The 27,690-nt window shown below is 36.7% G+C and overlaps 1 protein-coding gene across 3 annotated transcripts; it reads left to right on the top strand.

Annotated features, from left to right (window-relative positions):
* Positions 1 to 282: 282 nt before the first annotated feature.
* LOC103981805 (transportin-1) lies at positions 283 to 24,663 on the top strand. 3 transcript variants are annotated; one of them, XM_065149941.1, is made up of 29 exons: positions 283 to 713; positions 5,727 to 6,014; positions 7,237 to 7,326; positions 7,427 to 7,504; positions 7,592 to 7,672; positions 7,972 to 8,022; positions 8,448 to 8,533; positions 9,750 to 9,816; positions 9,904 to 9,960; positions 10,071 to 10,100; positions 10,192 to 10,251; positions 10,426 to 10,539; positions 11,144 to 11,257; positions 12,100 to 12,198; positions 13,571 to 13,696; positions 13,773 to 13,847; positions 13,985 to 14,056; positions 14,207 to 14,317; positions 18,670 to 18,753; positions 19,851 to 19,958; positions 20,228 to 20,329; positions 20,433 to 20,495; positions 20,618 to 20,692; positions 22,076 to 22,147; positions 22,216 to 22,340; positions 23,650 to 23,701; positions 23,794 to 23,862; positions 23,943 to 24,002; positions 24,089 to 24,663. In XM_065149941.1, exons 1-29 carry the CDS (start codon positions 537 to 539, stop codon positions 24,170 to 24,172), a joined length of 2,670 nt encoding a protein of 889 aa, XP_065006013.1. In that variant the 5' UTR covers positions 283 to 536; the 3' UTR covers positions 24,173 to 24,663. The 3 variants fall into 3 exon arrangements, with proteins under 3 accessions (XP_065006013.1, XP_065006014.1, XP_065006015.1); XM_065149942.1 differs by lacking the exon at positions 22,076 to 22,147; XM_065149943.1 differs by lacking the exons at positions 23,650 to 23,701; positions 23,794 to 23,862; positions 23,943 to 24,002; positions 24,089 to 24,663 and having other exon boundaries at positions 22,056 to 22,147.
* Positions 24,664 to 27,690: the final 3,027 nt, after the last annotated feature.

Below are 27,690 nucleotides of genomic sequence, written 5' to 3'. Positions count from 1 at the left end.
ATTTCGAAAGTATAACTCAAATGGATTACTAAACTAATTTTTTATTTAATTTTTAAAATATATTTTAAGAAAATAATAAAAAATTATCTCATAAAAGTTCAAAACCCTAATATAGAAAAATATTAATTTATAAATTTATTTAGATATATTTGTATTTATTTGGTTATGAATAAATAATAATAATAATAATATTATTATTATTTATGAAAATTTGATGTTATTAAATAATTTTGATAAATTGCAACCAAACGTTGCCTTCGTTTCCTTTTTACCCTCGTGGATCCTCCCCTCGAAGCGAAACCTCCTCCCCCCCGGCTCTTTTTTCGTTACGTCGACGGCGCAGCCTTTCGATTCCTATCAACCTACCGAGCGTTTCCCCCCTTCTGCTTTTTCCTCTGCTTTGCTTCGAGTGCCTCGAGAACTTGATCTCTTCCCCAAGAACAATTACGGTGCCTCGAGAAATCGATCGATCGATTCGAATTGGTTCGCCTCTTTTATCTTCGTTTCGGTTCGGATCGGTCGGAGGCGGCGGAGAGATGGCGGCGGCGGCGCTGTGGCAACCGCGGGAGGAGGGGCTCCGCGAGATCTGCGGCCTCCTGGAACAGCAAATCTCCCCCAACGGTGATCAGGCCCGGATTTGGCAGCAGCTCCAGCAGTACAACCGACTTGCCGATTTCAATAACTACCTCGTCTTCATCCTCGCCCATGCCGTGGTACTCTCTTCTCATTCCTTCTTGTTTCCCTTCTTGATTGGATCTTTTCTTGCTTTTGGTCGTTTGCTGCTCTGGCTTTTGGTTGGTTACTTGTTTGATATTCACCGTGTTAGTGGTTTTAGAGGGTTTTCAGTTTTTAGCGTGTTTCTGGCTAAGAAGTAGGGCATGTGAGGAGTTTGTGGTAACCAAAAATGGCCGAAATTAGGAGACAATGCTTTGTTCTTAATCGTTCTGCAAAGTGTCTTGTGTTTTAGGATATGGACACACTTGAATTGCTGCTTGATGACGATCGTAGATGGTCCTTGTTTTTACCATCCGATGGAGGATTTGTAGCGTTGGAAGGTTAATTACCCTTTTTAGAAAAAGTAATTTTAGTGATGTAATGTTACAATGAAAGGATAAGAATTTCTTTGAGGAGATTTATTGTCAGAAGCTGCTCTATGTGTAGCTTTGAAGTCAGAAATTTCTCTTTTAGATCAAGTAGGTATGCGTTATCTCACTTTTTCCTCTTAGGGTGTCGTCTTCAATCTAATGCTGCATGTGGAATTTAGTTTAATATTCTGCTCTCCTCCCCCACCCCTCTTCCCCCCAAACCTAATGGTTGTGCAAGACTGTACAATGAGATGTCATGAAAATAATGTGACTGCCGCTTAAGTTAATGATCCATCTCCAGATGTTAGTTTTTGATACAGAGGATTGACAGAACTTTACTGCATTTTCCCCTGAGCTTATCTCTTTTGTAATTTGGAGCCTCAGGGTCCTCATGCACGATCTTAAAGCCATAAATTAGCTGTACAGAGATTTTAAGACAATTGACTTTGAATTGTTGATATATCATTATGTCTGGTGATGAAGTCAAAATGATGTTATTTGGTTGTGTTGGCTTCCTACAATCTCTTTAATAGAGGAATGGAGCTTTCTCAGGAACTTAGGAAACTTTGACATCAATCGATGTGTTTTGATCTTGTAGCCTGGTCTCTCTTCTCATTGTTAATTAATTATGATTTCAAAAATTGAAAAAATTATTATTAGACATGTAATGGGTGCTACTTGAGAAGTATGTATGGCTATTTTAGGAAGAGAGCTGGCTAAATGGACATATTCCTTTCGGCCTGAATGTGATAATTGATATTATATATGGGTGCTACTTGAGAAGTATGTATGGCCATTTTGGGAAGAGAGCTGGCTAAATGGACAAATTCCTTTCGGCCTGAATGTGATAATTGATATTATATATGGGTGCTACTTGAGAAGTATGTATGGCTATTTTGGGAACAGTGAACCAAGGCGCTTCGGGCGAGCGCCTGGGTAAACCAAGGCGACCGAACTAGGATTTTAGGTCTGGTTCGGTCCTGGTTCGGTTGGTTAGTTGGTTCAATCGAACCAACTAAACCGATATAACCCTTACCCAACCCTAACCCGCTGCCGCTGCCACTCCCAATCCCGATCCTGATCTCGCTGCTCGTCGCTGTCGCTGCTCGCAAACGCTGCCGTTGTCGCTGCTCGCCGCTGTCGTTGCTCGCAAACGCTGCCTCTGTCGTCGCTCGCGCCTCCCGCTGCTCGTCGCTCCTATCGCCGCTCGCTGCTGTCACTGCCTGCAAACGCTGCCTCTGTCGCCGCTCGCGCCTCCCGCTGCTCGCCGCTCTTGCTCCCGCTGTCGCTGCTCGTCGCTCCTGCTCCCGCTGCCGCTGCTCGCAAACGCTGCCTCTGTCGCCGCTCGCGCCTCCTGCTGCTCGTCGCTCCTGCTCCCGCTGTCGCTGCTCGCAAACGCTGTCGCTGTCGCCGCTCGCGCCTCTCGCTGCTTGTCGCTCCCGCTCCCTTTCTCGCTGCCGTTGCTGCAGCAGCTACCGTTGCTCGCCGCTTGCCGCTGTCGTTGTCGCTGTCGCTGTCGCTGTCGCTGTCGCTGTCGCTGTTGCCGCTGTCGCTGTCGCTGTCGCCGCTGTCGCTGTCGCTGTTGCCGTTGCTTCCTCGTTTCTCAGTCAGCAGGCTCAGTATACAGTATACTGTTAATATTAAGTTTATTTGAAATAATTAATTTTCAATGCTGTTAATAGATTTTCTTAATTTAATAGCATATTTTTATTTAAAATTTTAAATAATTATATTTATTAATTATATTATATATTTTTATATTTTAGCGCCTCGCTTCGCTTGGGCGAGCGCCTAGCACCTCGGGCGTTTTTGGACCTTGGTGCCTTTTGGCGCCTAGCGCTTTTTAAATCATTATTTGGGAAGAGAGCTGGCTAAATGGACATATTCCTTTTGGCCTGAATGTGATAATTGATGCTATATATGGGTGCTACATGAGAAGTATGTATGGCTATTATGGGAAGGGGGCTGGTTAAAAGGACATACTTTTGGCCTGAATGTGATATTAGATATGGTTCATCGAACAAGATTTAGAATGAAGCTTACGACTTGAAATTAAGTATGGTTTCATTTTTTATTAACGAGCTTAAGCTTAGCATGAAACACTGTGTATTAAAGATTAACAACATGCTAAAACTACTAGTTGATGTATCCAAGCTTCAAGAGTGATCATGGAATATTGATGATGCACGAAGAAGAGAATAGACTCATAGAGATTGATGTTGAATAATATTTTGGAACTAAGAAGGCCTATATTGAAAAAGGGCCGAGGATATGAGAGAGGTAGATTACAATCATTTACTTCAGTTTTATTCGGTTTTCTGTATTATTAGAAAGTTGGATAAGTAGATGAGGCGTTAAAGTGATTCATGGTTATGTGACATAGAAATTGACATAGAAATCTGGGGATTCCATGGGCCAACTATCACTTGAGCCAATGGTAGGCGAAATAGCAACACAGTATTGGCATGGAGGTTTATCATGATTCCGCAAGCTAGAGCAATGTTCGATATACAATGTTTTGGAAAGAAACAGGACACTGTATTACCTTAGGTCCCAAGTGTACAGACTGAAGCAAAGCATGGCTGTCAGAGCTCTGGTCCCAAGTGTATGTTATGTCACTACATTTGTGCAAAATCGCCAGTCTATGTGCTACAGTGTTCCCCTCATTATTTACAAACAAAACCTCAGCACATTGACCTCATTGACCAATCACAAAATGTCTTTGACTAAAGAGTCCAGATGGAATGCGACCAAATTTGTTCAATTTACAAATTTGACAGAAGTTTGTGAATCAGTTTTGACTAAAATGTTCCGTATCCCCTCCCTCTTAGCTCTCCACAAGCCCTCATAAACACTTTTCTTCCTCATGAAGAGCCGAGAGCATCATGCATTTTGAGAATCGAGCAGCAATTAAATCATTCTGTTGGTTCTTCATTTAGTATCCAATGTTTGCCAAACCAGAGATAGAGTTGCATGAACCACACAGTTCATATTGTTGTCCCAGCCTATAATATCACTAGTCCTAGCATGCACATTCTGAATATTTGTTGGACATACATGGTTACTAGACATGTTGATTGGCATGTATCATTTTAGAATGCGACTCATCCATGAAGGTAAAAACCTTCATCTAATTGGACAGTGTTGGTTGAGCCATAATCATTTTTGTGTTTGAGTTTGCAAATGTGAGCTGTGTTTTATAGATAGTTGATCAGAAACAATAGAATTCATTGAGATATTCAGTTGGTGTGTAGATGGACCAAAGCTAGAGAGTATGATCATTGTATTTGTTTAGTTTTTTTCTGGAGCTTCTGATTGAGCTGCAAAGTTGACATGTAGGGATAAAGATATTCCTTTAAAGCAAAGAAATAATCATGTCTTTGATCGAACCAAGTTTTGAGTGGTTCTTTGTTACATTTTTTTTGTTTCATTGGTGCATGCTTAATTTACTATTTGGTTTTATTTGATTATTGAAGTGTTGGTTTGAAATAGTGTTAAACATAAAGCAGCATTTGTGGTTCCTTATGATCAAACTCCTGAGATTTTTTAATTCTGCACTCAACGTATAATGCATGTGCATTTTATGTTAATTGCATCTAGTACTTATCCATTGCACCATCAATTTTCCATTTAAATTCTTATTTTATAACATCATATCCTATCTTTAAATCTGCCACATGGTGTTCAGCATCATCATAGCAAATCATAGGGGTGAATGTGTGTTAGATAACACTAACTTACATACTCTAGGCATGTGGCATGAAATTACATTATGTTTTTTGATTTGTTTTCCCAGAGAAGATGGTGTTTCTACAAGTAATTAGGAGGTTTGATCTTGCAGTCTAGGTATGTTTATTGGTCTCTGGAAAATGGTTTAGTTGTGCAGATTTCAGAACGGGTCAAACAAACTAATCTTGCAGTCCAGGGAAATTTTTAAATATATGATCAGTTCTTGCTAATAAAGTACATGTAAACATTTTGCATTGGTTGAAAGTAGTTTGATGGGTCTCGTCTGGAAGTTAAGAAATTATTGATGGGCAAAGGAGCTAGGTAATTGCAAATAATTTTGGTTCCTTGCTGCACATTTCTTCTGTCAATTAAGTGCTGTATACTGGTGAAGATGATGGTCATTAATTCTGTTGCTAGGTGTTACATGATCCATTGGTTGTTGGGATCAAGGTTTTCCAGATACTAGGACTGGAATCCGTACGGGAATCTTATTGGACAACTATGTACTGATTTGTATTGCATGATAAATGCTGTTGCAGCAATAAACTTACTAAAAAATATTCAATATGTTGGCAGTGACCAATTGTATCTGTGCACTGCTATGTCAGCAGATCCTTAGATCAGCATAGGACAGTCAGCATACCATGAAATTCAAAACCATAGGTGGTATTAAGTTATTTACGTGTCATTTAAATTTCATTCTGAATCATTACCTCATATTTTTCCTTGATAATGTGCTCCCTTTGTCTTTTACTTCCAAGTTCTGTTTCTGATTAAGTTGATTCCCAGTAACTACACTAATACTAATTTGAATAATCTGGTGATTAATTTTCACTCATTATTTTAATCTTTAGAATGCTCGTTTATCATCTTGCACTCATTATTTATGTTCTATTATTCTAATCAAACTAGGGTAAATCATTGGAAGTACGACAAGCTGCTGGTTTGCTGTTGAAGAACAATCTTAGGACAACTTTCAGTTCCTTGTCTTCTTCATACCGGCAATATATAAAGTCTGAGCTGTTGCCATGTTTAGGGGCATCAGATAGGACAGTTCGCTCTACAGTTGGTACAGTTGTCAGTGTTCTTCTTCAGTTAGAGACAGTTGCTGGATGGCCGGAGTTGTTAGAAGCTCTTGCTCAATGCTTGGCCAGTAATGATTTTAATCATATGGAAGGTGCCATGGATGCTATATACAAGGTCGAAGCTTCGCTAGCAAATCTTTAGTTTCGAATTATTTCTATTTTTTGACTTTATTTTTATAAAGAACATTTTTTTCATCTTAATCGCTTTCAATTCTTCGAACACAAGTACACTGTGGGTATTTGTCTTGTAATCTATACTAACAAGTTTAGGATTATTGATTTCAAAAGCATGAATTACATTTTCAGTAAATTACACAGCTTCATCTTCGAAAAAGTTGCATTTTCGCTAGATTATATTGTTCCAGATCAATATAGACATATGGACGTGTTGATTGGATGAGATGAGTCAATCAAGATTATCGGTGTGTCATGAGGTGCAGTAAGACTTGAGAAAGCAACGAACAAAGATTTGATGGCTTAATTTCAATGAACAAAGATTTGATGGCTTAATTTCACAACATGGAGATAGATTTACTGGGTAAATTGTAGGAGAGAGAATATTTTCAGCCAGTGATTAGAAATTCATTCTGCTTAAAAGGTAGGAATAGGACTTAATTCATTGACTGTCCTTGTTTTTTAAACATGATAACTTGTGTAGCAAGTGATGGATGCCAATATGAATCATGATACTGTATCAGAATTGGCCAATATTGTGAACTACGGTCAGCGAATGAATGAACAAAATGGTGGTTGATGTTATTATTCTTGTTGACAGAACGCCAATTATGAGCTACTTAGTCTAGTTACCTCTCTAACATTTGTGTCTACAATAACCACACAAGTTATACTGAACACGTGTTATAAGCTCATCCATTATGAATGTGATAAAATAAAGAAATATAGTAGATCCTTGAAGTAAACTTAGAGTGACAGAGAAGTTACTAGAACTTCCTCTTATACTTCATATACTCAGTCGTGGCCTGCCTTGCTCTATTATGCTTGGTGGTCTTGACTTTAGTCTAGAGTCTGTTGACTTTGCTGGCAATAATTGCTTAGTTACAAAACTTGCCGAAGTCATAATTAGTATTTATTGCTTCTTCCATGAATTGGATGCTCTTATTAATATAAAGTATCTTAGGGAATATCTACCCTAGAACAGAAATCACTCTGGAACTATAACATTTAGTGACTATGATTTCTGACGCGATTAATTTATTTGGCAAGCGGTGAAGTTCTGTCGTCTTTAGTTTAGTAAGATTTATCTTTTAATCATTGTCCTCTAAGGAGTCATATATTCTCTTTTGAAGCCAAGAATCATCTTTACTTTGTCATGATAGATTTGCGAGGACATCCCAGAAGAGCTTGATGTGGATGTTCCTGGATTATCTGAACGCCCCATCAATATTTTTGTGCCAAGATTGCTGCAGGTAATTTTAATTGCTTACCTTATCAAGTTTGTAGTAATACAAACCTTGTACTTAAGAGTTTAGATGTTGAAAATTTTGATTTGCCTTGTGTCTGTTTCAGTTTTTCCAGTCTCCACATGCGATATTGAGGAAGTTGTCATTGAGTTCTATCAATCAATTTATTGTATTTATGCCTACAGTAAGTAGACATGATGTCCAACTTGTTTCAGCCTTTGCAAAACTGAACTTATAGTCTCTCCTTAATATAATCTGAATCCTCATGCAGGCCTTGTTTATGTCCATGGACCAATACCTTCAGGGTCTATTTCATCTTGCTCAGGACCCTTCTGCAGAAGTGCGGAAATTGGTCTGTTACTTGACTTCTAGCATTTTTAATATTTTCTGTTTATATTTTTGCAAAGTTTGTACCTAGTTCATAATTTACAAGTTTGAAAACTGTAGCTGATTATTGGATTTATGATGTGTTATAATGATGATATTCCTGTCAACAAAACTACTTAGATGCTCATCATACAACTTATATTTCAACTAATATCTCTCTTTGGAGCAGATTATGTGATTACCTTTCTTAACCTTGGATATTATTTTTGGATGGCTTGAAGTGTTTGATACCTTTGGCATCGTGTCCTTTCTCTCTGTATGTAGGTTTGTTCTGCCTTTGTTCAACTGATAGAAGTTCGACCAACCTTCTTGGAGGTATGTAAAAATTTTTATTTTGACTCGTAGGCCCTTTTTTTTTGTTGGCAGACTGCCAATTTGAGCTCTGCTAGCCCACTGGTGGGAACCAGGATAGTGCATGGTGCCACGGGATACCTCCTGTGGTGCAACCATGATGTTGTGTAACACATGCTGAGACATGAAGCATGACTATCCTGGATGTGCAGCAGCAAATCATGGCTCCGTCCCTATTTTTGGTTTCTCTGATATTGGGGTACTTGAAGCTCTGTGAGTTCTCCAAGATCGAAGTAAATAGGATGTACTTGTCACTTCAATATCTAATATATTGGATTGATACCTCTAATTCCAGAGTTCCCATAGTTTTTATGTCTGCCAGAGTATGTTGCTGTCTTTTTGTTAATTTTATGTGATTCTGTAAGTGACATTAGTCCTGGATATTGCAGCCCCATTTGAGAAATGTAATTGAATACCTCTTGCAAGCCAATAAGGACCCTGATGACGAAGTTGCTCTCGAGGCATGTGAATTTTGGTATGTTCAATGAGTTTGTTCTGCTTTCCTGTCAGCTTGTAAGTACATTTGGCTTTAATTGTTAAGAACATAAACTGAGGCATATTTGTTTGTCACTGCAATCTGATTTGTCGATGCCCATTTCAGGTTCATGTTTCGGTTGCCCTTACTGATGAAATTAGGGCATTGGAAATAATGTATAGAGACATTAAAATGACATTGTAACTTCATGCCATTTGAAGTTGAAAGATGATTTTTAACATATGATGAACCTTTAACCAAATATTTTAACCTAGAAGATTTTTATATATATTCAATTACTAGTATCTAGTACTTTTGAAAATTAAAGATTACTTAGGTTACAAATAATCAAGGTATGCAATTTTGAATAATACTGTCCGGTACGGGCGGTATGTACCCATTCGTTAGCTGATCGGTATCTGGACCTCCCGTTACCAGACAGAACGGAATATATATATATATATATATATTAATATATATAAATATTTATATATAAATATATATAATCTTTTATATATATATATAAACGAGGCGATGTGACGTCGTCTTATATAAAAAAAAAAATATATATATATATAAATATATATTTATTAATTTATATATATATATATATAAACGAGACGACGTCGCCCTGCCTAGAAGAAGAGAGAGGTGACGTTGCCGAAATATATATATATATATATATATACCGAGCGGTATACTGAATGGTATACCGCTCGGTATACAGTATTGTACCGTACCGAGCGAACGTCGAAACTCCGGTACAGTACGATATTTCAATCCTTGCAAATAACCATTAAGCGGTAACCCTTAATTGTTTTCCTGTAATTTCTTTTTTGGTTATGCTATTGTCTGGTTTTATTCGGTACATAACATTGAGCAACATGGCCATTGTTCCTGTTCTTTTTTTTCTCTTTTTTTTTGCTTTGCACGACTTAACAATTATATTCATCAAGTAGTGCACAATCACTTATCTGTTTGTACCTTTTGGAAAAGTAAGATTATATTGACTGTAGTTAGAACAAAAAGTCAAAGATCCCACACTAGGTTTGCTTTTGACATGTTGGGCATAAACATGTTTTTGAATGCCTATGCTTATCTTTGCTTTGTCAAGGTAGCTTCTGATCAACTCATTTATTATTCTTCAAGCTTTAGGAAGAAGAAGAATTTGACTTATCTCACTTGTCATGATGCTGGTTGTTGGCTGATATTTCAGGTCAGCATATTGTGATGGTAATTTGCCACCTGATGGTTTACGAGAGTATTTGCCATGCTTAATTCCGGTATATCTTGCATCCCTATCAGCAGGCAGTTTTAAAATGTTTGTCTATTTTTCTTTAATAACAATAATGCATTTATGCAAAAATCAGATTTTATTATCAAATATGGCTTATGCTGAGGATGATGAGACACTTTTTGATGCCGAGGTATGCTTTATGTTTCACTTAGTGGTTCCTTGTTTCCATTGTTGTCTTTAAGCTCCTATATCAGCTTGGTAAACTTGGATTCCTAATACATAGCTGTTCTTTGGTTATAGGATGATGAGTCATTTCCAGATAGGGATCAGGTATTTATTTTGCTTCTTTGAATTTTGAACTCGCTCTTCCTTCTGCATGTCTATCTCTAGTTTGGAAATGACAGACTTTTGTCTTGAACAGGATCTGAAGCCTCGTTTCCATTCATCACGTTTTCACGGATCTGATAACTCTGAAGAAGATGTATTATCTCACGCCTGTGGTTTTCCTTTATTGCTTTGGTTTCTAATTCATCTCTCAGTTGTTCTCATCATTCTCTCCAGCCAACCCTGGAGGATTCTTAGTGTAGATTGTCCATTGCTCTTATGCCAGGCTTTCTAAGCATCGTTCTTTGAGATCTTTTGCTGTTTTTCACAGGATGAGGACACTGTCAATGTTTGGAATTTGCGCAAATGCAGTGCAGCTGGACTAGATATCCTTTCAAATGTTTTTGGAGATGAGATTCTTCCAACTTTGATGCCTTTGATTCAGGTAATCTCAAAGATTATCTATGAATTATAGGTATACTGGAGAAAAAAAATTCACTTTAGTTCCTGCTTTTAAGATAGTTTTGTATGCGCTAACTACTTTTGAGTTAAAAATTCTTTTTTTTGTTTATGCTAATAAAGTACGATCATTTTATATGTTCCAAACTGCAAAAAAAAGGTCTGATATGGGTTTGGATTATGGTAAAACAAAAAGCTTGCTCAAATACTAAGCTTTACTGGATAGTGGACACAAGATGATTTTTGACTGTACTAGGTCAACATCGTCGAAGGTTGCAGGGTAGGAGATGCATCAGATGTATGCTATATGATACAATAATTAGGATGTTATGATGCATATCAGCTTTGACCTGGGTAGATCTGCCCTGAACCTGCTTAGATCAGTCCTGGCCAAAAATCAGCTAGGCCAGCCACCCTTGGAGGTCCGGATGGAGGCTTGTTGATAGCTATGTTGTTTCCTAATCATTTAATGGTTAATGCCTGCACTTAGCATTTTTTTGCTAATAATATTAACATTAATTTACATGACAGTTAATAATTGATGCTCAAGAAGTTGTTTCATTTTACTTATAATGATCTGACTTTTGCAGCAAAAATCATCAACTACAAGTGACTCTAGTTGGAAGGAGAGGGAAGCTGCTGTTTTGGCTATTGGGGCCGTAGCAGAGGGATGCATTAATGGATTATACCCCCATATTCCTGAGGTACAGCTTTTACACTAGATAGTTGAAGGGGTAGTACCACAGTGCAACTACTATTTAGTTCTGTTCTAAGAAACAAACTATTATGGAGTATGATTTCTTACTTCTGTTTATTATAGTTTGTCAATTTTCTTGCTTTAGTTTGGTGTTGAGAAGGATATCAATACTTGAGAGTCTTTTATTAAATTGTAATGGCCTGCATTCTAATGTTACAAAATCAATTTTTAATCTTACAAGTACCTAAGCCCATTTATAGTATAGTGTAGAAACCTTTAGCTCTCTTGCTTGGTTAAAATAATCTTGTCTACTAAAAAAGGAAAATGGCATGAAGTGATTAGCTACTGTGTTCTCTATGAATTTTATGTTTAAATGATGTTTGTTATGATCTGGTTTCCAAGAACTGAAAACTAATTTTCTATTATCAGTTAGCATACTACAGAAGTAATGATTTTTAATTGTATGAGTTGTTATTTGAGTCTGACCAAAATTTCTTATGGCCTTTATGGTAGTTATCTTCTAATGATTCCTGATCTAATTTTTATCCATCTTTTCCTGGTATTTGGTATTTTTAAAGTTTTAGCAAGTGGTCCATTTCTTGTTTGGTTGTGGGACTTTCTTGTGAAAGGACTTATGTTAAAGTTTCTCTAGCTATTCTCATTTAGTTTTCTTGTGTAGGACTTGCTTCTATTTTGTGCTAAACTGATGTACTTGTGAATATTGTATTGCTTTCTGTTTCAAATTTTTAGATATCTATGATTTTATGTATTTGCAAATCTCAATGCACTATGTCTTAGAAATTTTTTGTCTGCATTTAAATAACTGGTGTGTTATGATTTGGTTTACAGATTGTGACATTCCTCATTCCACTTTTGGATGATAAATTTCCACTTATACGGAGTATCACTTGTTGGACACTTTCTCGTTTTAGCAAGTTCATCATTCAGGTATAGCTAATATCTGCTTTGTTGCAATATTGAGACAAACACCTTTTTTCATATTTTATTTAGGTTCGATCAATGTCAATAGTGTGGGAATTTATTTAATTTTTCATTAGTGCCATTTTATCCATTCCATCTAATTCATATTTTTTGCTTTGATATAAAATAAAGGTGTATTAGTAATTATGTTGGTGTCGTAAAGGATATTTATGATAGTTACTGTTGATAAAAGCTGTCTATTGAGTTTTCTATTAGTACAGAAATACACCAATGATTCATATTAAGTTATACTTTTTCACAATGATAGTAGACGAACTTACTAGTCATGTTCAGGATAAACCTCGTCGACTTATTTTTTTGTTGATATTATTTTAATTGATGAGAGTTTAAGCAGAATTAATTTTAAATTTGAGTCACGGAGATAAACCTTGAAACTAGAGGTTTCAAATTGGGTAGGATTAAGACTAAATGTATAATTAAGACTAAGGTTTATGGAAATAGTCTCTTTAAATATTTAAATGTAAAGCTGCATACATTGACCCTTCTCACACCCCGCCTTGCCTCGTGCAATGGATACACCCTTTAGATGTTGGCTTAGTAATTGTAAGTGACATTTTAGGATATAGTTAAGTTGGATGCAGGGAATTTCATTAATTAAAAAAATTTAGATATCTTGCATCAATTGTTCAAAAAGAGGGAGAGATAGATGGAGATATTATTCAGAGTAAAAATTGGATGGTTAAACAAAGAGGGACATTAGTAGTTTTGTATTATAAATAGGCTCCATTTATATTAAAAGGAAAATATATAAGATTGTTGATAGACTAGGGAAGCTTTATGGATCTGAGTTTTTGGGTAGATAAGGAATAATATATACAAAAGTTTGTATAGTTAAGATAAGAATGTTAAAGTTGATGCATGGAGTTACTAGGAATGATGAGAAAATGATCTCATTCGTGAATAATATGGTGTAGTAGAGGTAGAGATGAGGAGTGCATGTTGAAGTTTATATGTGGAGAATCATTTGAGATAGTACAAACATGGGCTAAGGAGACCTATATATTTTGTAGTTAGAAAATATGAAATAATCAATATTAATGGTATGAATAGACGTATAAGAAGACCAAAGGCTTTTAGAAACTATTAATAAAGACATAAATGCTCTGAATTTAACTAAGATTTATGATTTTTTATAGAACTCAATGGCAGATATAGTGGACCCCAACTCATTATCAAATTGCTCCCTTATAATTTTTTATAAATGTTAACCGGCTTTCTTATCCTTGCTTTCCTTATTCATAGTACTTGTGGTTTTCTCATCTTATTTCAAGAGGGAAACAGCATATGGACAACTTAATTCTGTTTGCCTGCTTTGCAGAATATTGGTCACAGAGATGGTTATGAACAATTTGACAAAGTTCTAATGGGAGTTCTGAGAAGAATATTGGATTCCAACAAGCGAGTGCAAGAGGCTGCATGTTCTGCTTTTGCAACACTTGAAGAGGTTATGGTTAAGTTTGTAGCTTGATGATTTTCCTGTCTGTATGCTTTCTTTACCAACAGAGACTCACTACATGCAGGAGGCTGCAGAGGAATTGGCCCCACGTCTGGAAATCATTTTGCAGCATTTGTTATGTGCTTTTGGGAAATATCAGGTTTCTTCTAGATCTTATGGTTTAGATTTAGATCTTTATTTTCTCTGCAAATGGAGTTATGCATGTCATGAATAGAAGTCAATTAGAAGAAGTTCTATGTTATTTTGTCCCTTTTCACTATAATATTCTTTATCCAGAGGCGGAACCTTCGAATTCTTTATGATGCTATCGGTACTCTAGCAGATGCAGTCGGTTCAGAACTCAATCAGGTTCTGTGGTTTTTGCAAGCTTGTGCTTCTTTTTGCTATGTCATTCACCTTCCACATAAATTTGGATAGAATTTAGATTCAGATTCTTAAATTGTGGTTTCATGAATACAACATATCTGAATGCTAATTTGATGTGCTGCTAAACTACAGCCAAAATACCTTGACATATTGATGCCTCCATTAATCGCTAAGTGGCAACAACTTGCAAACACTGACAAAGATCTCTTTCCATTGCTCGAGTGCTTTACATCCATTGCACAGGTATATGAGTTCTTAACTTACATTTTGTTATTATTTTTAATTTACATCAATTTCTTGAATGCTTCACGCCGGATGTTCTCAAGAATGACTTATTATAAACTGAAGTCCCTGTAAAAGATAGGCTTTTGGCTTTTCCAACTTTTGTTTTCATCAGATATGTTATTCTATCAAAGTAAGCAATAAATATGTAATCCTAGGAGCTATTAGAATTCCATAGATTAGGCATACAGAAACATTTTAAAGTCACTGAGGAAGTTTGCAAAGAAATGCTTAACTTATGAACATTTTTTATAAACCAGACCTGTGTCCAATGTCTACTTTGGAAAAGTGAAGAGATTGCCCATAAAAGACATGTGCTCAAAGGGTCCAAGGATTGTTACAAAGAGATGATTGGTCCTCCTTTCCAGTTGTCTTGCAAGTCTGATAGAACTTCATCATAAGGGTAAAAGAATAGGGTGCCATTAGACATATCAGACAGATTACTTTGGTTTCTTAGCAGTGATTTAAAAAGCGCTAGGCGCCAAGGTCCAAAAACGCCCGAGGCGCTAGGCGCTCGCCCGAGCGAAGCGAGGCACTAAAATATAAAAATATATAATATAATTAATAAATATAATTATTTAAAATTTTAAATAAAAATATGCTATTAAATTAAGAAAATCTAAGATACAAAATCACAATGTCACATTAACAAAAAGTTTCAAAATTCAAAACAATAAAATTTTACATCAAAGTCATTCATCGTAATCAATATTATCGTCATTTTCACACAAATCATCTTCATTGAATTCGTCTTCTTCCTCTTGTCCTTCGATTCCTTCCTCTTCATCAAGATATGTTTCATTCTCTATGTCTTCAATAATAGCAGGAGCTAAGCTTGATGCTTTTGCACTCATTTTTCTCTTTGACATCTGTCTTGTATATGTTTGTAATTCTCCAGCACCTGAAGCTCTTGCCACATCTCCCCTTGTCAATCTATCATCTTCAAATACAAGCTCATCTTCAGCATCTTGCAAATTAGCACCCATTTCTCCTACTAACCACTCATTTGAATCATCAATATCTTACAATGAGATTGAATCAAATCTATTTTTTCAATCATGACGAGTCTTCAAAGCTTGATTATACTTTATGTAAACAAGATCGTGCAATCGTTGATGTTCTAACCGATTTCTTCTCTTCTAGTGAATTTGTCATGTCATATAATTTAAAAATATATTAATACATATATCTAAATAAATAAATTAATTAAAATAAAAATATTTAGTAATACTTACATGCTCAAAGACACTCCAGTTTCGCTCACAACCCGAAGCACTACATGTCAAACTAAGTACTTTGATAGCAAATTTCTGTAAGTTCGGGGTGGAATTTCCAAATAGACTCCACCGTTCAGCTGTAAAATTTATGTTATTATTAGCAATAACATAGTAACATAATATATGAAATTAATTATATCAAATTATTAATACCTGGAGAGGTAGTTGTCCTGGATCGAACGACAATTGGAATTCCAAAAAGACCTTCAGCATTTTTATATAAAGATAATTCATGAATAATCTTATCTTGAACCTCAAGGCTGGGAACTAATCTTGCAACACACTGATATAACCCACCCAAAACTTCTGCATCAAATCCAACAGATTTAATCTTATAAAAGAATTCAGGGTTCAAATAATATCCTGCTGCATGTAAGGGACGATGAAATTGACAATTCCATTTTTCATCAATGATTGTAAAAATTTTCTCATATTTTTCTTCATTTTCATTAAAAGATCTTTTAATCGTCTCCTTTGCTCTATCCATAGCCTCATAAATATATCCCATTGCAGGTTTATTTTCATTATCCACCAACCGAAGGACTCGAACAAGAGGGCCCATTACCTTTAATATATAAACTACATGATTCCAAAAGGATGACATTAAGATTATATCAGCAGCCCTCTTGCCTTTTGCTTCTTTTGCCCATTTGTTTGTCACCCATTTCTCAGAGGTAAACATATTTCTCAGAATATGTTTTTGACGATGCACGCTCTGTAATGTCAAGAATGAAGTAGTAAATCGGGTAACACCATGTCTCACTAATTCTTTATTCCCTGTAAATTCTCTCATAATATTCAAAGCCCCAATGTGATTATAAAGAAATCCAACAACAAAAATTACCCTTTCTAAGGTTTTCTTGATTTCTAAGATCTTTCCAATATCCTCTAACATTAAATCAATACAATGTGCTGCACATGGAGTCCAATACAAGTGTTGTCTTTTTGATTCAAGCAATTTACCTGAGACAAAGGATAACAAAAATGATAAGACTTAAGAGTTTAACACACTTAATTGAAGATAAAATAATTAACAAAATCAAAAGATGAATATTACCAGCTAAAACATAGTTGCTTCCATTGTCGGTTATGATTTGAACGATATTTTGTTCTCTAATTTCTTCCACGAAATTGTCAAGTAAATCATATATCTTTTCTCCAGATTTTACAAAAGATGAAACATCTATTGACTTAAAAAATATATTCCCTAAAGAACAATTAACCATAAAATTAATTATACTCCTGCGCCTCCTGTCAGTCCAAACATCTGACATAATAGAGCAACCATGTGTTGCCCATGATTCTTTATGACTCTTTAGCAAGTCATTTGTATAATTCAACTCTTTTTGTAGCAATGAAACTCGCATCTCATAATAACTTGGAGGTTTTAATCTTGTACCATATCTTCCAATAGCTTCAATCATATCCTTAAAACTGTCTAAACGAGTTGTACTAAGGGGAAGACCAGCCTGATAGAAGAAGCGAGTAATGTGCTGAATTGTTCTTCCTCTTATTTATTTATTACAAGCATCACTTATATTTGTTTGTCTAAATTTTGAGCCTCCTGCTTGCCCTTGTTGTTTCTGGGATCCTTGAAGCATATATAGATCCATCGGTCCTTTTTTACCTTTCTTAGTACTCATAACTTCTTTTCCCTTTTTGTCGTATACTCTTTTTTCACTTGGTTAATACTCATAGAATAATCTTCTTCTTCATCCCTGAGATGTTCAACATTGTCTTCTAGTAAATTCCCATAAGATTCATTCTTTTGTGTCTTCTTTTCATTCATATACCTCAACAACTCTTCTTTTACCTCAGGTGGACATTTTTTGCAAGCTGCTGCATTCTTGAAATTTCCTATTAGATGTTGTTTTGCACGAAAAATACCACCTCCGGTAGTCTTATCGCAGAATATGCAAGTCACTGCATTATAATCTTTCGGATCATTCAAATAATTATACTTCCATGCAGGATCTTTTTTTGATACCATTGGAGACTCTATTGAGTTGCTCTCTACACTTGCCATTTATGTTGAAACCTAACAATAATTTCAAATAAATAAAAATTAATAACATTAAAATCAAAATAATATATTATTAATCTATTAATAGTATTGAAAATTAATCATTTCAAAATTCAAATAAACTTAACATTAAGAGTATACTGTATACTGAGCCTGACGGAGAAACGAGGAAGCAGCGGCGCGCGGCGGCGGGAAAGGGAAAGGGAACGGGAGGCGTGAGCAGCGGGAGGGCTCGCGGGAGTCGCGAGCAGAGGGAAGGCTCGTGGGAGGCGCGAGCAGCGGGAGGGCTCACGGGAGTTGCGAGCAGCGGGAGGGCTCACGGGAGGCGCGAGCAGCGAGAGTCGCGAGCAGCGGGAGGGCTCACGACTAGGCTCGCGGGAGGCGCGAGCAGCTAGAGGGCTCGCGGGAGGCGCGGGCAGCGGCAGCGGGAGCAGGAGCGACGAGCAGCGAGATCGGGAGCGGCAGCGGGTTAGGGTTGGGTAAGGGTTATATCGGTTTAGTTGGTTCGATTGAACCAACTAACAACCGAACCAGGACCGAACCAGACCTAAAATCCTGGTTCGGTCACTTGGTTTACCCAGGCGCTTGCCCGAAGCGCCCAGCGCCTGGGCTCGGGCGAGCGCTCAGGCGGCGCCTGTTTGAAGCGCGCCGCCTGGGACATTAGTGAGGCGCTCGGGCCTCGCCTCGCCTCGCCCGAGCGCCTAGGCGAGCGCCCGAGCGCCTCTTTCAATCACTGTTTCTTAGATCCTGACAGAAGCTCCAATTTGATGGTAAGAATAAGCTTTGTTGTGCATGCTATGACCCAATTTTAGAACTTATATGGGAACATATTTGGTGACATCCAAAACTGAGTTAGCTTCCATAAGTTTATTGGATCTTGAATGTCTGGCAATACGGTTACTTATATGGTCATATGTGCTTGAGATGTTAGTATATTTTCAGATTCTTGTCTTTTCTTGAACATTTCTTTAAGGCTTTCATGTATAGTGCTGCATCCTTTCCTTTTTCGTCAGGCTTTAGGACCAGCATTTTCTCAATTTGCTGAACCTGTATTCCAAAGGTGCATTAGTCTTATTGAGATTCAGCAATTGGCCAAGGTATTTTGCATTCTCTTTCTCAGTTGATCATTGATAACTTCTATTTCCACTATTACTATGGTTTACTGTTCCTTTATGGATTGCTTGATAATCATGACAAGGCTTGCTGTGTTTATTGGGTTTTAATTGGACACATTTACTCAGTAGGCTTTTAATGGAGCAGAGCCATGAGTTTAGATTTATGACTTTGTTTCAATCGTCAATTTTGAAGATAGAAAAAGGGTACTGGAATACAAAGCTTTAATAGTTAATATGGTCATAATAGAAGAATGTACAGTGAATTATTGAAGTAGAATTTTAAAGATGGTGATACTGAGTTGTTTTTTTCTCCTGCTCAGAAAAATTAATGTAATTGATTATTTTGGTGAAACCTACTTATTTTCATGCCATGGTAGCCTCTTTGGAGCCTTTAAAGTGAAAGCGTTGATGTGAGCAGGTGGTTGACCTAACTCTTGTAGTTTGTGAGAAAAAAGTCTGAGCAGGTGTACTTTTACAATCCACGCTGTATTTGACTTTAAACTTTATATTACTTAATCGACCCTATATTATGTTATGGTTAAGTGAATTATTCTAAAGGTTAATTGCATTATTGCACCATGCCTTTTTGCTACCTATTTTTATTAGTTGGTGATATTCCCCTTTGCTACTCCCATGTATTTTTCTTGGTGATGTTCTCTTTAATTTTTGAAAATTTCTTAATTGGGGCTATAAGTAAGTTGATATTTGATTTCAGTTTTATATTTTATAAACAATCTGCAATCACCCATCATTTATGTTATTCTCTGACTTTCCATAACCAGCTCCCATTTCTGCTTGGTTGACTTTTCTTTATTATGCATAAGCCTGACCTGGCAAAGAGATACAATTTCAACCATTCTAACTTTATTGTGGAACATGTACTAAGTTGTCGTGCTGCAAATTTTCTCTCTAATCATATGTTTTTTCCTTAACTTTTGGAACTTAGCCATATTTCTATGACGATATGTTTATCATATTAATACACTACATAATTATTTGGATGATGGTACTCATCATCAAGTTTTATTGACTATTGGATTTAGCTTGTCACTCTGACATTCAATGCTTTAAATGCACAGGTTGATCATGTGACTGCTGGCGTCCAATATGATAAGGAATTCATTGTCTGCTCATTGGATCTGTTATCAGGCCTTGCAGAAGGTCTGGGCAGTGGGATAGAGACCCTGGTACTTTTTACTGACTTAAGCAGTTTACTGTTTCCGAATATATATATATATATATATATATATATATATATATATATATATATATATATATACACAATATATCTTTTTCATTTCAGTTCCCTTGTGACTGAGAGCAACATTTTTCGTGTTTTTCTGAAGCAAAGAACACATATTGCATGTTGTCTTACATGTTAAACATTTAGTGTGGTGTATTCATTTAGATATTTAACAGAAACCTAGTCATGCCAATATTGGCTGCTGTTTGGTAGGTTGCAAAATCCAACTTGAGAGACCTGCTTCTGCAATGCTGCATGGATCAGGCAACTGATATTCGGCAGAGTGCCCTTGCACTTCTTGGTGACCTTGCAAAAGTGAGTGTTTGCATCAATATTAAAATATTAAAGATATATTATGTTAGAAGGCTTCCTCATAGTCATATATGCTTCAATGTATTTAACTTTTGCAATATGACAGGTTTGTCCTGTGCACCTGCACCCTCGTATTCCAGATTTCCTAAGGGTTGCAGCTGAACAACTGGTGCGAAATACTTTGCTAGAAATTGGAAAGTAATCCCACTATATAATAGTTGGGACTTATAGCTTTTTTATTGTTGTTGTAATCCCACTATATATGTTACTTACATAACTTTCTCATGGCAGAATATTACTGCAGTTAAGGAAGCTGTGTCGGTAGCAAACAATGCTTGTTGGGCCATTGGAGAATTGGCTGTCCAGGTCAGTGTGTGTCCTAGTACTAACTTTCCAGTAGAACAGAACTCTCTTCATAAATTTTTCTACTGTGTTCAATCTAGCAAAATTGTACTTGTCCTCTGAAATTCAGATAAGGTTGGGAAATTGTTCACCCCCCTTATGTCATATCTACATGGATTTCTTTTTCAGTTGTAACAATAAATGATTATCATTTCATGGCATCGAGCATGCCAATTACTTTTGGGCATGGTATGTTCCATTCTGTGACAACATGGTGGACCCAACTTGGGGCATTTGGCCTGGCCATGTGTGCTGACCAGCATATCATTCCTTGAAATCGTTGTCATCACTGGAAATTCAGCGATGTTACAATTAGCAAGAGAAATAATAATGGTACGGTTCCTTTGGCAGTTGCCTCCTAGTTTAACAGATCTATATGCAAATAATAGATGCCTAACCCTACAACCTGCACGATCATTGACAGCTCGTGCAGGGCCATTGATTTCACATTGGAGAAATACTTTGAAGTCTTAAACTTTATTATGGTCTGGGTTTCAGTTCATGATACTTCCTGTCGCCTTTTTCTATCACTTCTCATCATTTATTTGTACATTACAAAATGTAATTTGAAGTGAGCAGCAATATTCCAACTATGATGCATATGTTTGATTCTCTTGGTTTCACATTGATTATCATGATTCTTATTCATGTCGAGCTGGTTTTGTTTTTCTTCCAAATATTTTGTTGGTTTAATAATTATACGTATTGGCAATGATTGGTCAACCTTTTCATTATTAAAAGAATCATCCACTATTATGTTATAAGTTGCAGCTGTGCATATTATATTTCCCCTTAAATAGTTGATATAAAGTTTATAATAAAAAAGGTTGCTAATTGTTGTTTCTTGTGCGTTGCTATTTTTGTGTATGCATCTATTATGAAGATTCCTAGACAAGTATCTACTGCACAAGTATTCGGAGTACTTGGGTTGAACATTTCTTGAACCACTGTGTCAATAGTATACCACAAGAATCACAACGACATACATTGGAGTGAACTGGAATTAGTTGCAGCAGCTTGCCAGCTAACAACTAGCTGGTTAAGGTCTAAATCTCTCGTGTTGTTAAGCACCAATTACTTCAGTAAACAAACACACGAACATAAAGGTTGCATCTATGCAATTCCATATTGTTCCATTAAGGTTGTTTTCAACCCGGCCTATATACTATTTTGTATGAAAGTGAACGTAAGCTCCATAGTATCGATATTATCTACACTACCTTTTACCAGAATAATGGGCTAGGATCAAGTATTTTTAAATATTTGAAATGTGCATATTGAGCATACTTGAGGGTTTTACTGATATTATGAATTCTGATTCTTGAAGCTGCTGTTACCAAATTTCAGGTTCGTCAAGAAATTGCTCCAGTAGTTTTGACAGTAATATCATATTTGGTCCCTATTCTCCAAAATGCAGAGGTGATTTATTCTCTATTCTGATTGTCAACACTTTAGCTCAGTTTTCCTTATGACTTATTTGTCTCCAGGGTTTGAACAAGTCATTGCGAGAAAATAGCGCTATCACCCTTGGGAGGCTTGGCTGGATTTGTCCAGAACTTGTGGCACCACATGTGGGACACTTTATACAGCCATGGTGCACTGCTTTATGCATGTAATATACTCTTTCTTTACCAGTAGCTTCTCAATGTTGGTATAAATTAGTGCCTAGCATACATTTACTAGGACTTACTTTGTTCCTTTGTTCTCCTTGTTAGCCACTGTTGAACTGCTTGTTGTTCATGAAGTTTGAAAGCATGTTTTATTCCAATAGTTTTCTGTACCATCCACAGTATTCTAAACTTCTTTATTGGATCCTATGCAAAATGAGAAAAATTTGCAGGTATACCTGATGGCTATAGTTTCAAATGAATCTCTTTTTTTTTTTCTCCAAAATTATGTGATGTGGTTTAGTTAAACAAGTTTTACAGGGTACCCTTGACTTGAACCCCAGTGTAAATCTGTTCATACATAAAGTTATTGCTGCACACTGGGAGCTGATTTGCTCATTTTTCTACATGTCCTTGACGAGTACCAAGAATTTTTAAATTTTCTTCAGGAGATCCCAGAGGAATTAATTCAGAAAGTACATATGAATCATTGACTTAATGAGGCTACTTTTGAATCATTGACTAGTTGAGATTCCTAGTGTTAAGTGGAAGTGGATCAGTAGTTGACTGATATTCCCCTAAACAGAGCTAAATTGCAGGACAAGATCCTTGTAACTGGCCTTATATAATTTAGACATCATAATAGTGACTGCCAAATTCTAGGTAGACGATTGTGGCCAGTAGTGAAGATTTTTCTCTGTTTGCAGACCTTGGTCTTTGCTGTTGATGTTTTCTGCACGTAATTTTTTCCCCTATCCTTTGTCAGTGACAACATTTTAGAAACACATTCTCATTGGAATCCAGGAACTAGGACGATGCTTTGTTAAGAAATCATCTCCTCAGATTGGCTGCAAGTTTTCAAGAATATCCCCATAATTTTGTTCCTTTCAAGGGACACAAAAAACACAAGAAAAATCCTGAATTAATATAATAGGCCAACCTAATCTTGAATCACCTTGCCTGCTGCTAAATTCAAATTTTGATTGGGAGTCCTAATTTCATAACAGTTGCAAAAGAAATTTACCCTTGAGTGCAAAAGATTTGTGAAATGTGCTAAATTGTTCAGAATTGGCATAAAAGGTGTCTTGATGTACTTATACCATGGAGAACATGCATATATTACTACTGGAGAACCTGCTTGTTATAAATAATTCGAAAATATTATAGATTTTTTTAAATATGACAAGGAGTAGCTTCAAACTTCAAGTAGTTACTAATTTTCTTGACTTTGATAATAACTTGATAATTAAACACAGCCATTACTTGGCTTTCATTACCTTTCCGGATTTTCTTATCCAGAAATTTAATGTACAGGATACGAGATGATTATGAAAAGGAAGATGCATTTCGCGGGCTTTGTGCAATTGTATGTCTACCTTTTTCTTTATCTGCTTATCTCATTTTCTTCATGATGTTCATGAATGGTGCTTGGCAACTAAATGTTTGTGATATCTGTAGGTAAGAACAAATCCTCAAGGTGCTGTGAATTCGCTTTCATACTTGTGTAAAGCTGTTGCTAGTTGGCATGTAAGGAACTCACTCTAAATTTTTAATGTCAAAATCGAACTAGTTGTACCTTCTAGCTGAGTTTTGCTCTTACCTTTCAGGAAATACAGAGTGAGGACCTACACAATGACATTTGCCAAGTTCTGAACGGATATAAACAGGTGCAGACTAATTTTTTTACATGCCACATACTGTCCTTTTTTTTTTTTCAAATTGACATTAAAAACTGTAAAATTATGTGCTTTAGATGCTTCCGAATGGAGCATGGGAACAGTGCATGTCAACTTTAGAAACTCCAGTGGTGCAGAGATTGTCAAGATTTCAAGTGTAACATTACTGAAGGAGAACCTCCTTTTACTGGTTGTCGTACTCCTATGTCGCATGAGTGAGATGGATGATAGTGTCTTGGTTGGAGGAATGGTTATATGAATTGTGGAAGGTTTACTTGTGCCAGTCCCAGAAAAGTTCCTTTGCGGATAAAATCATACCAAGGCAAAATGAGTCAGGTCAAAATTGTGTTCTATATGAGGCCAAGGTGGGGTGTGTTTGGTTACCTTGAGAAACCAGATTGATCCTTTTGTCATATGCTCATAACAAATTTTTTTTATATTGTTTCAGTGGGCTCGATTTTTGCTTGTAACTCCACTGATTTGTTCGATGGCATTCATCGACTAGTCGAAAGGTTTTGTAATTTATATGTGATCGTTTCATGTGTAACAGTGTTGGTTTTGTCGGTAGGGTTTGTAGCTATTTTTGAACGATTTGTCGGTGCGCTGTACTGCAGGCTTATAGTGACTCCATTTAAATTTTGCTTGTACTTCATACTTGTGGTGCTTGAATTCTTGGAAGATTCGACCAAGATTTCCATTCCTTGGAGGTGTCTTATGTCTTGGAAGGGTACTCCACCAATATTGGAAACCTTTTTTTTTGGTTGCATACAATGTGCCTACGTTGTAACGGTGTATTAGAAGGAGAGTGTAATGCCCTTAAGTTATCATGAAAAAAAAGCTTTATATTACGGTAAATTACCCGAATAATCTTTGGATGTTGTATTACATCTGACAGTCGACAACCGTCCTTACAATATTTAGCTAGTGGAAATATAGAATATGGATACTTGTTTTGGATTCACAAGCTTTTCAGACGGGTGTCTGGATTTATATTCGGATCGACTTCCAGATCCTGACCTCCTGTGCAGATTGTTGTCTCCCAATCCCAACCGCTCTTATCATCTCAACCATTTTTGTTATGATTGAAGCCAGGCAGGAGGCAGTTTTGATGATAACGTCCCCACGCCCCCCTTTTCGTCCTCCCCTCAACCGCCTCTCTCCGCCGCTACCCCGTCGTTGTCAAGCCCATGAGGTGATGCAGAGCCGCACGGTCTCTGCCACCGATGACAAGACGCGGCGGTGTAACTGCTCTCCGCCGCTCCGCCGCATCTGAACCCCTGCTACGAGCGCCGGGTTTCGCCGGAAGAAGAAGTACCAGGTCCACGATCCCCGGAATCAGTTCGAGGTTCGCGACAATGTCGAGCTCCAGAAGGTGCCGCTACATCACGAAGACAGAAGCCCGTCGTCGTCCCAGGATGTTTCCAAGGCTGTCGACGCTGTAGGAGTAAGGAACTCAATCCTTTTGTCTTTGTTTCTTTTTGATAAAATGGGCTGCGAATGCAGCCTTCAGCAAGTAGACAGGCTATCCTCGTTACTCGAACTTTAGTCATCGAGATTGCGAGTCGATGTTTACAGTCTTACCCGTATAAACATAGACCCCTAGATGGCTAAGGAGAAGTACACAAAGGTTCGTTCCTTCCAATGCAATTTATTTTTGCCTTGAACTTTAGATTTTGAAGGTATTTTAGGGTTCTGCCATGAATTGGGTGGTACATTTTAGATTTAGAAATTAGTATGTTCTCTTAAGAATTTGGTGTTTGGTAAAGCACAATTCTCCCTTCTACCTGTGCAGTTTTTGCTAATAAAGTGGAGATGTCGCTTTAAAAGTTCAGCTGATTCTAGTGTTGGATCAAGTTCTGTTAGCTACGTACCTAGATGGTTTGTGAAGAATTCTTTTTCTTTCTAGGTTACTATTAGAAGCATGGTTCCTGTCGCTTAGTTTAATAGAATTTTTAGTCTATACTATCTAATGTGACCCTTTTTCCTCAGCTAGATACATTTATGTCGAGTTTCATCTTCCTGTATAGACTGTTCCAAACCTAGAGTTAGCTTTTGATGGCTTTCACAAAGTTATGAGCATGTAACTTATCATAGAGTAATTGTTTTACAACATCTGTTCGGCACTTCTAAATCACATTGTTGGAATGGATCTTGTTTGAAGTTCTTTGGATAAAAATTAGCCCATGATTATGAATGATCAACATGAAATCTATAAATTACATAAGGTGTTCCTGGTAGATCATGCCTTCATCCTTAAAGCTGAACCTTTTAGAATTAGGTATAGGGATGAAGATTCATGTGCTGATCTGCCATTGGTATACTACTTATTTTGGTCTGTCTTCACTGTGAAATGTGTGCTTGATCTATTTCATATTGGTGTGTGTGCAAGTGCTCGTTTTGAAAAGGTGCTAGCATAAGCTTTATAAGATTGAAATACCAACACGCTATGAAGCTTTCCATCTCACAATATGTTCGCAAATGACTTAATCAAAACATGTCAGTTCATATCAACCTTTCTCTTTTTATGAAACACAAGTATCACGTATAGCTTACTGTTTGCAATAAAATTGAGAAGCTTTGACATTTGTAGCTCTATTCAGGCAATGAAACACCAGTATGAAATACAAGTATGACTTCATCAAAACATGTCAATTCATATCAAGCTCTCTCTTTTTATGAAACACGAGTATCATGGATAGCTTACTGTTTCCAACAAAATTGAGAAGATTTGACATTTGTAACCCTATTCAGGCAATGAAATACAGATTGAATGAAACTGACATCCTTGTCTTCTCCCCACACTGAGAAATGACACTTGGCTCCTTGATTTTTCTTTCATCTTCTGAACTTAGGAGTCTGCTTGCTGCAGTGTGGATGTATCCTGTCATTGGATGGAAAGAGAGAATTAGATGGGGATGGATATTACTCTCTATTCATGGTCATGTATAGTCTAGGGAGGAACTTTTGAATATGTAAAACATATTTGATTGCTGGTGCTACCACAACAGTATGAGTGGTGGTGTATAATAAAGAATCTGATGATTGCTGATAATGTTTATTTGTTTGAATCCACAATTGTTTTGAAAGAAGACCAAAATGTTATATGTATTTGTAGCTGACTATATGATAAATATCATTTCAGAACTATATTGTTGGTGATAAACTTCAATAACTTATGAGAAAAAGGGAGTTAATCTAGATGCATTTATGGAAGAAAGCTAACCCTCCTGTAGGACTTGGAGCTACCATAGACATATTAATCAGGGTGGTGTATAATCATAAGAAAGTACCAAACACAAGTTGAAAATGGTGTGGACAGTGCTACACCATAATGATGATCCTGAATTAGTTTCTAGAAACCAAAATGCTGAACTTTATGAAGTTTTTCTGAAGGTATTCATTATGTCATGTATCATTTTCTAAATTTTTTATTCTTCATGGACTTCGGTATTTGGTTCTAAGCTGCTGGTCTTGGGGATAGTTTTCTCTTACCATTAGAATATTGGCCATCTGCAAAATGGCGACTTCAGAGATAAACTATTTTCTAGTCAGCTAATTTGTCCAAGAAGCATGGAGAAGGGCTTGAGAGTATGCAGTTAATGTCTCTTGATAGCATATGGAATATGTCATTTTTCTAGCAAATTCAACATGATATCTAGTTGTCCAATATATATAATTC

This window comes from Musa acuminata, chromosome BXJ3-4 (assembly GCF_036884655.1).
Source record: "Musa acuminata AAA Group cultivar baxijiao chromosome BXJ3-4, Cavendish_Baxijiao_AAA, whole genome shotgun sequence".
Classification (NCBI taxonomy): domain Eukaryota; kingdom Viridiplantae; phylum Streptophyta; class Magnoliopsida; order Zingiberales; family Musaceae; genus Musa; species Musa acuminata.
The sequence above is the reverse complement of the archived record's forward strand: the minus strand, read 5'-3'. Positions and strand labels throughout refer to the sequence as shown.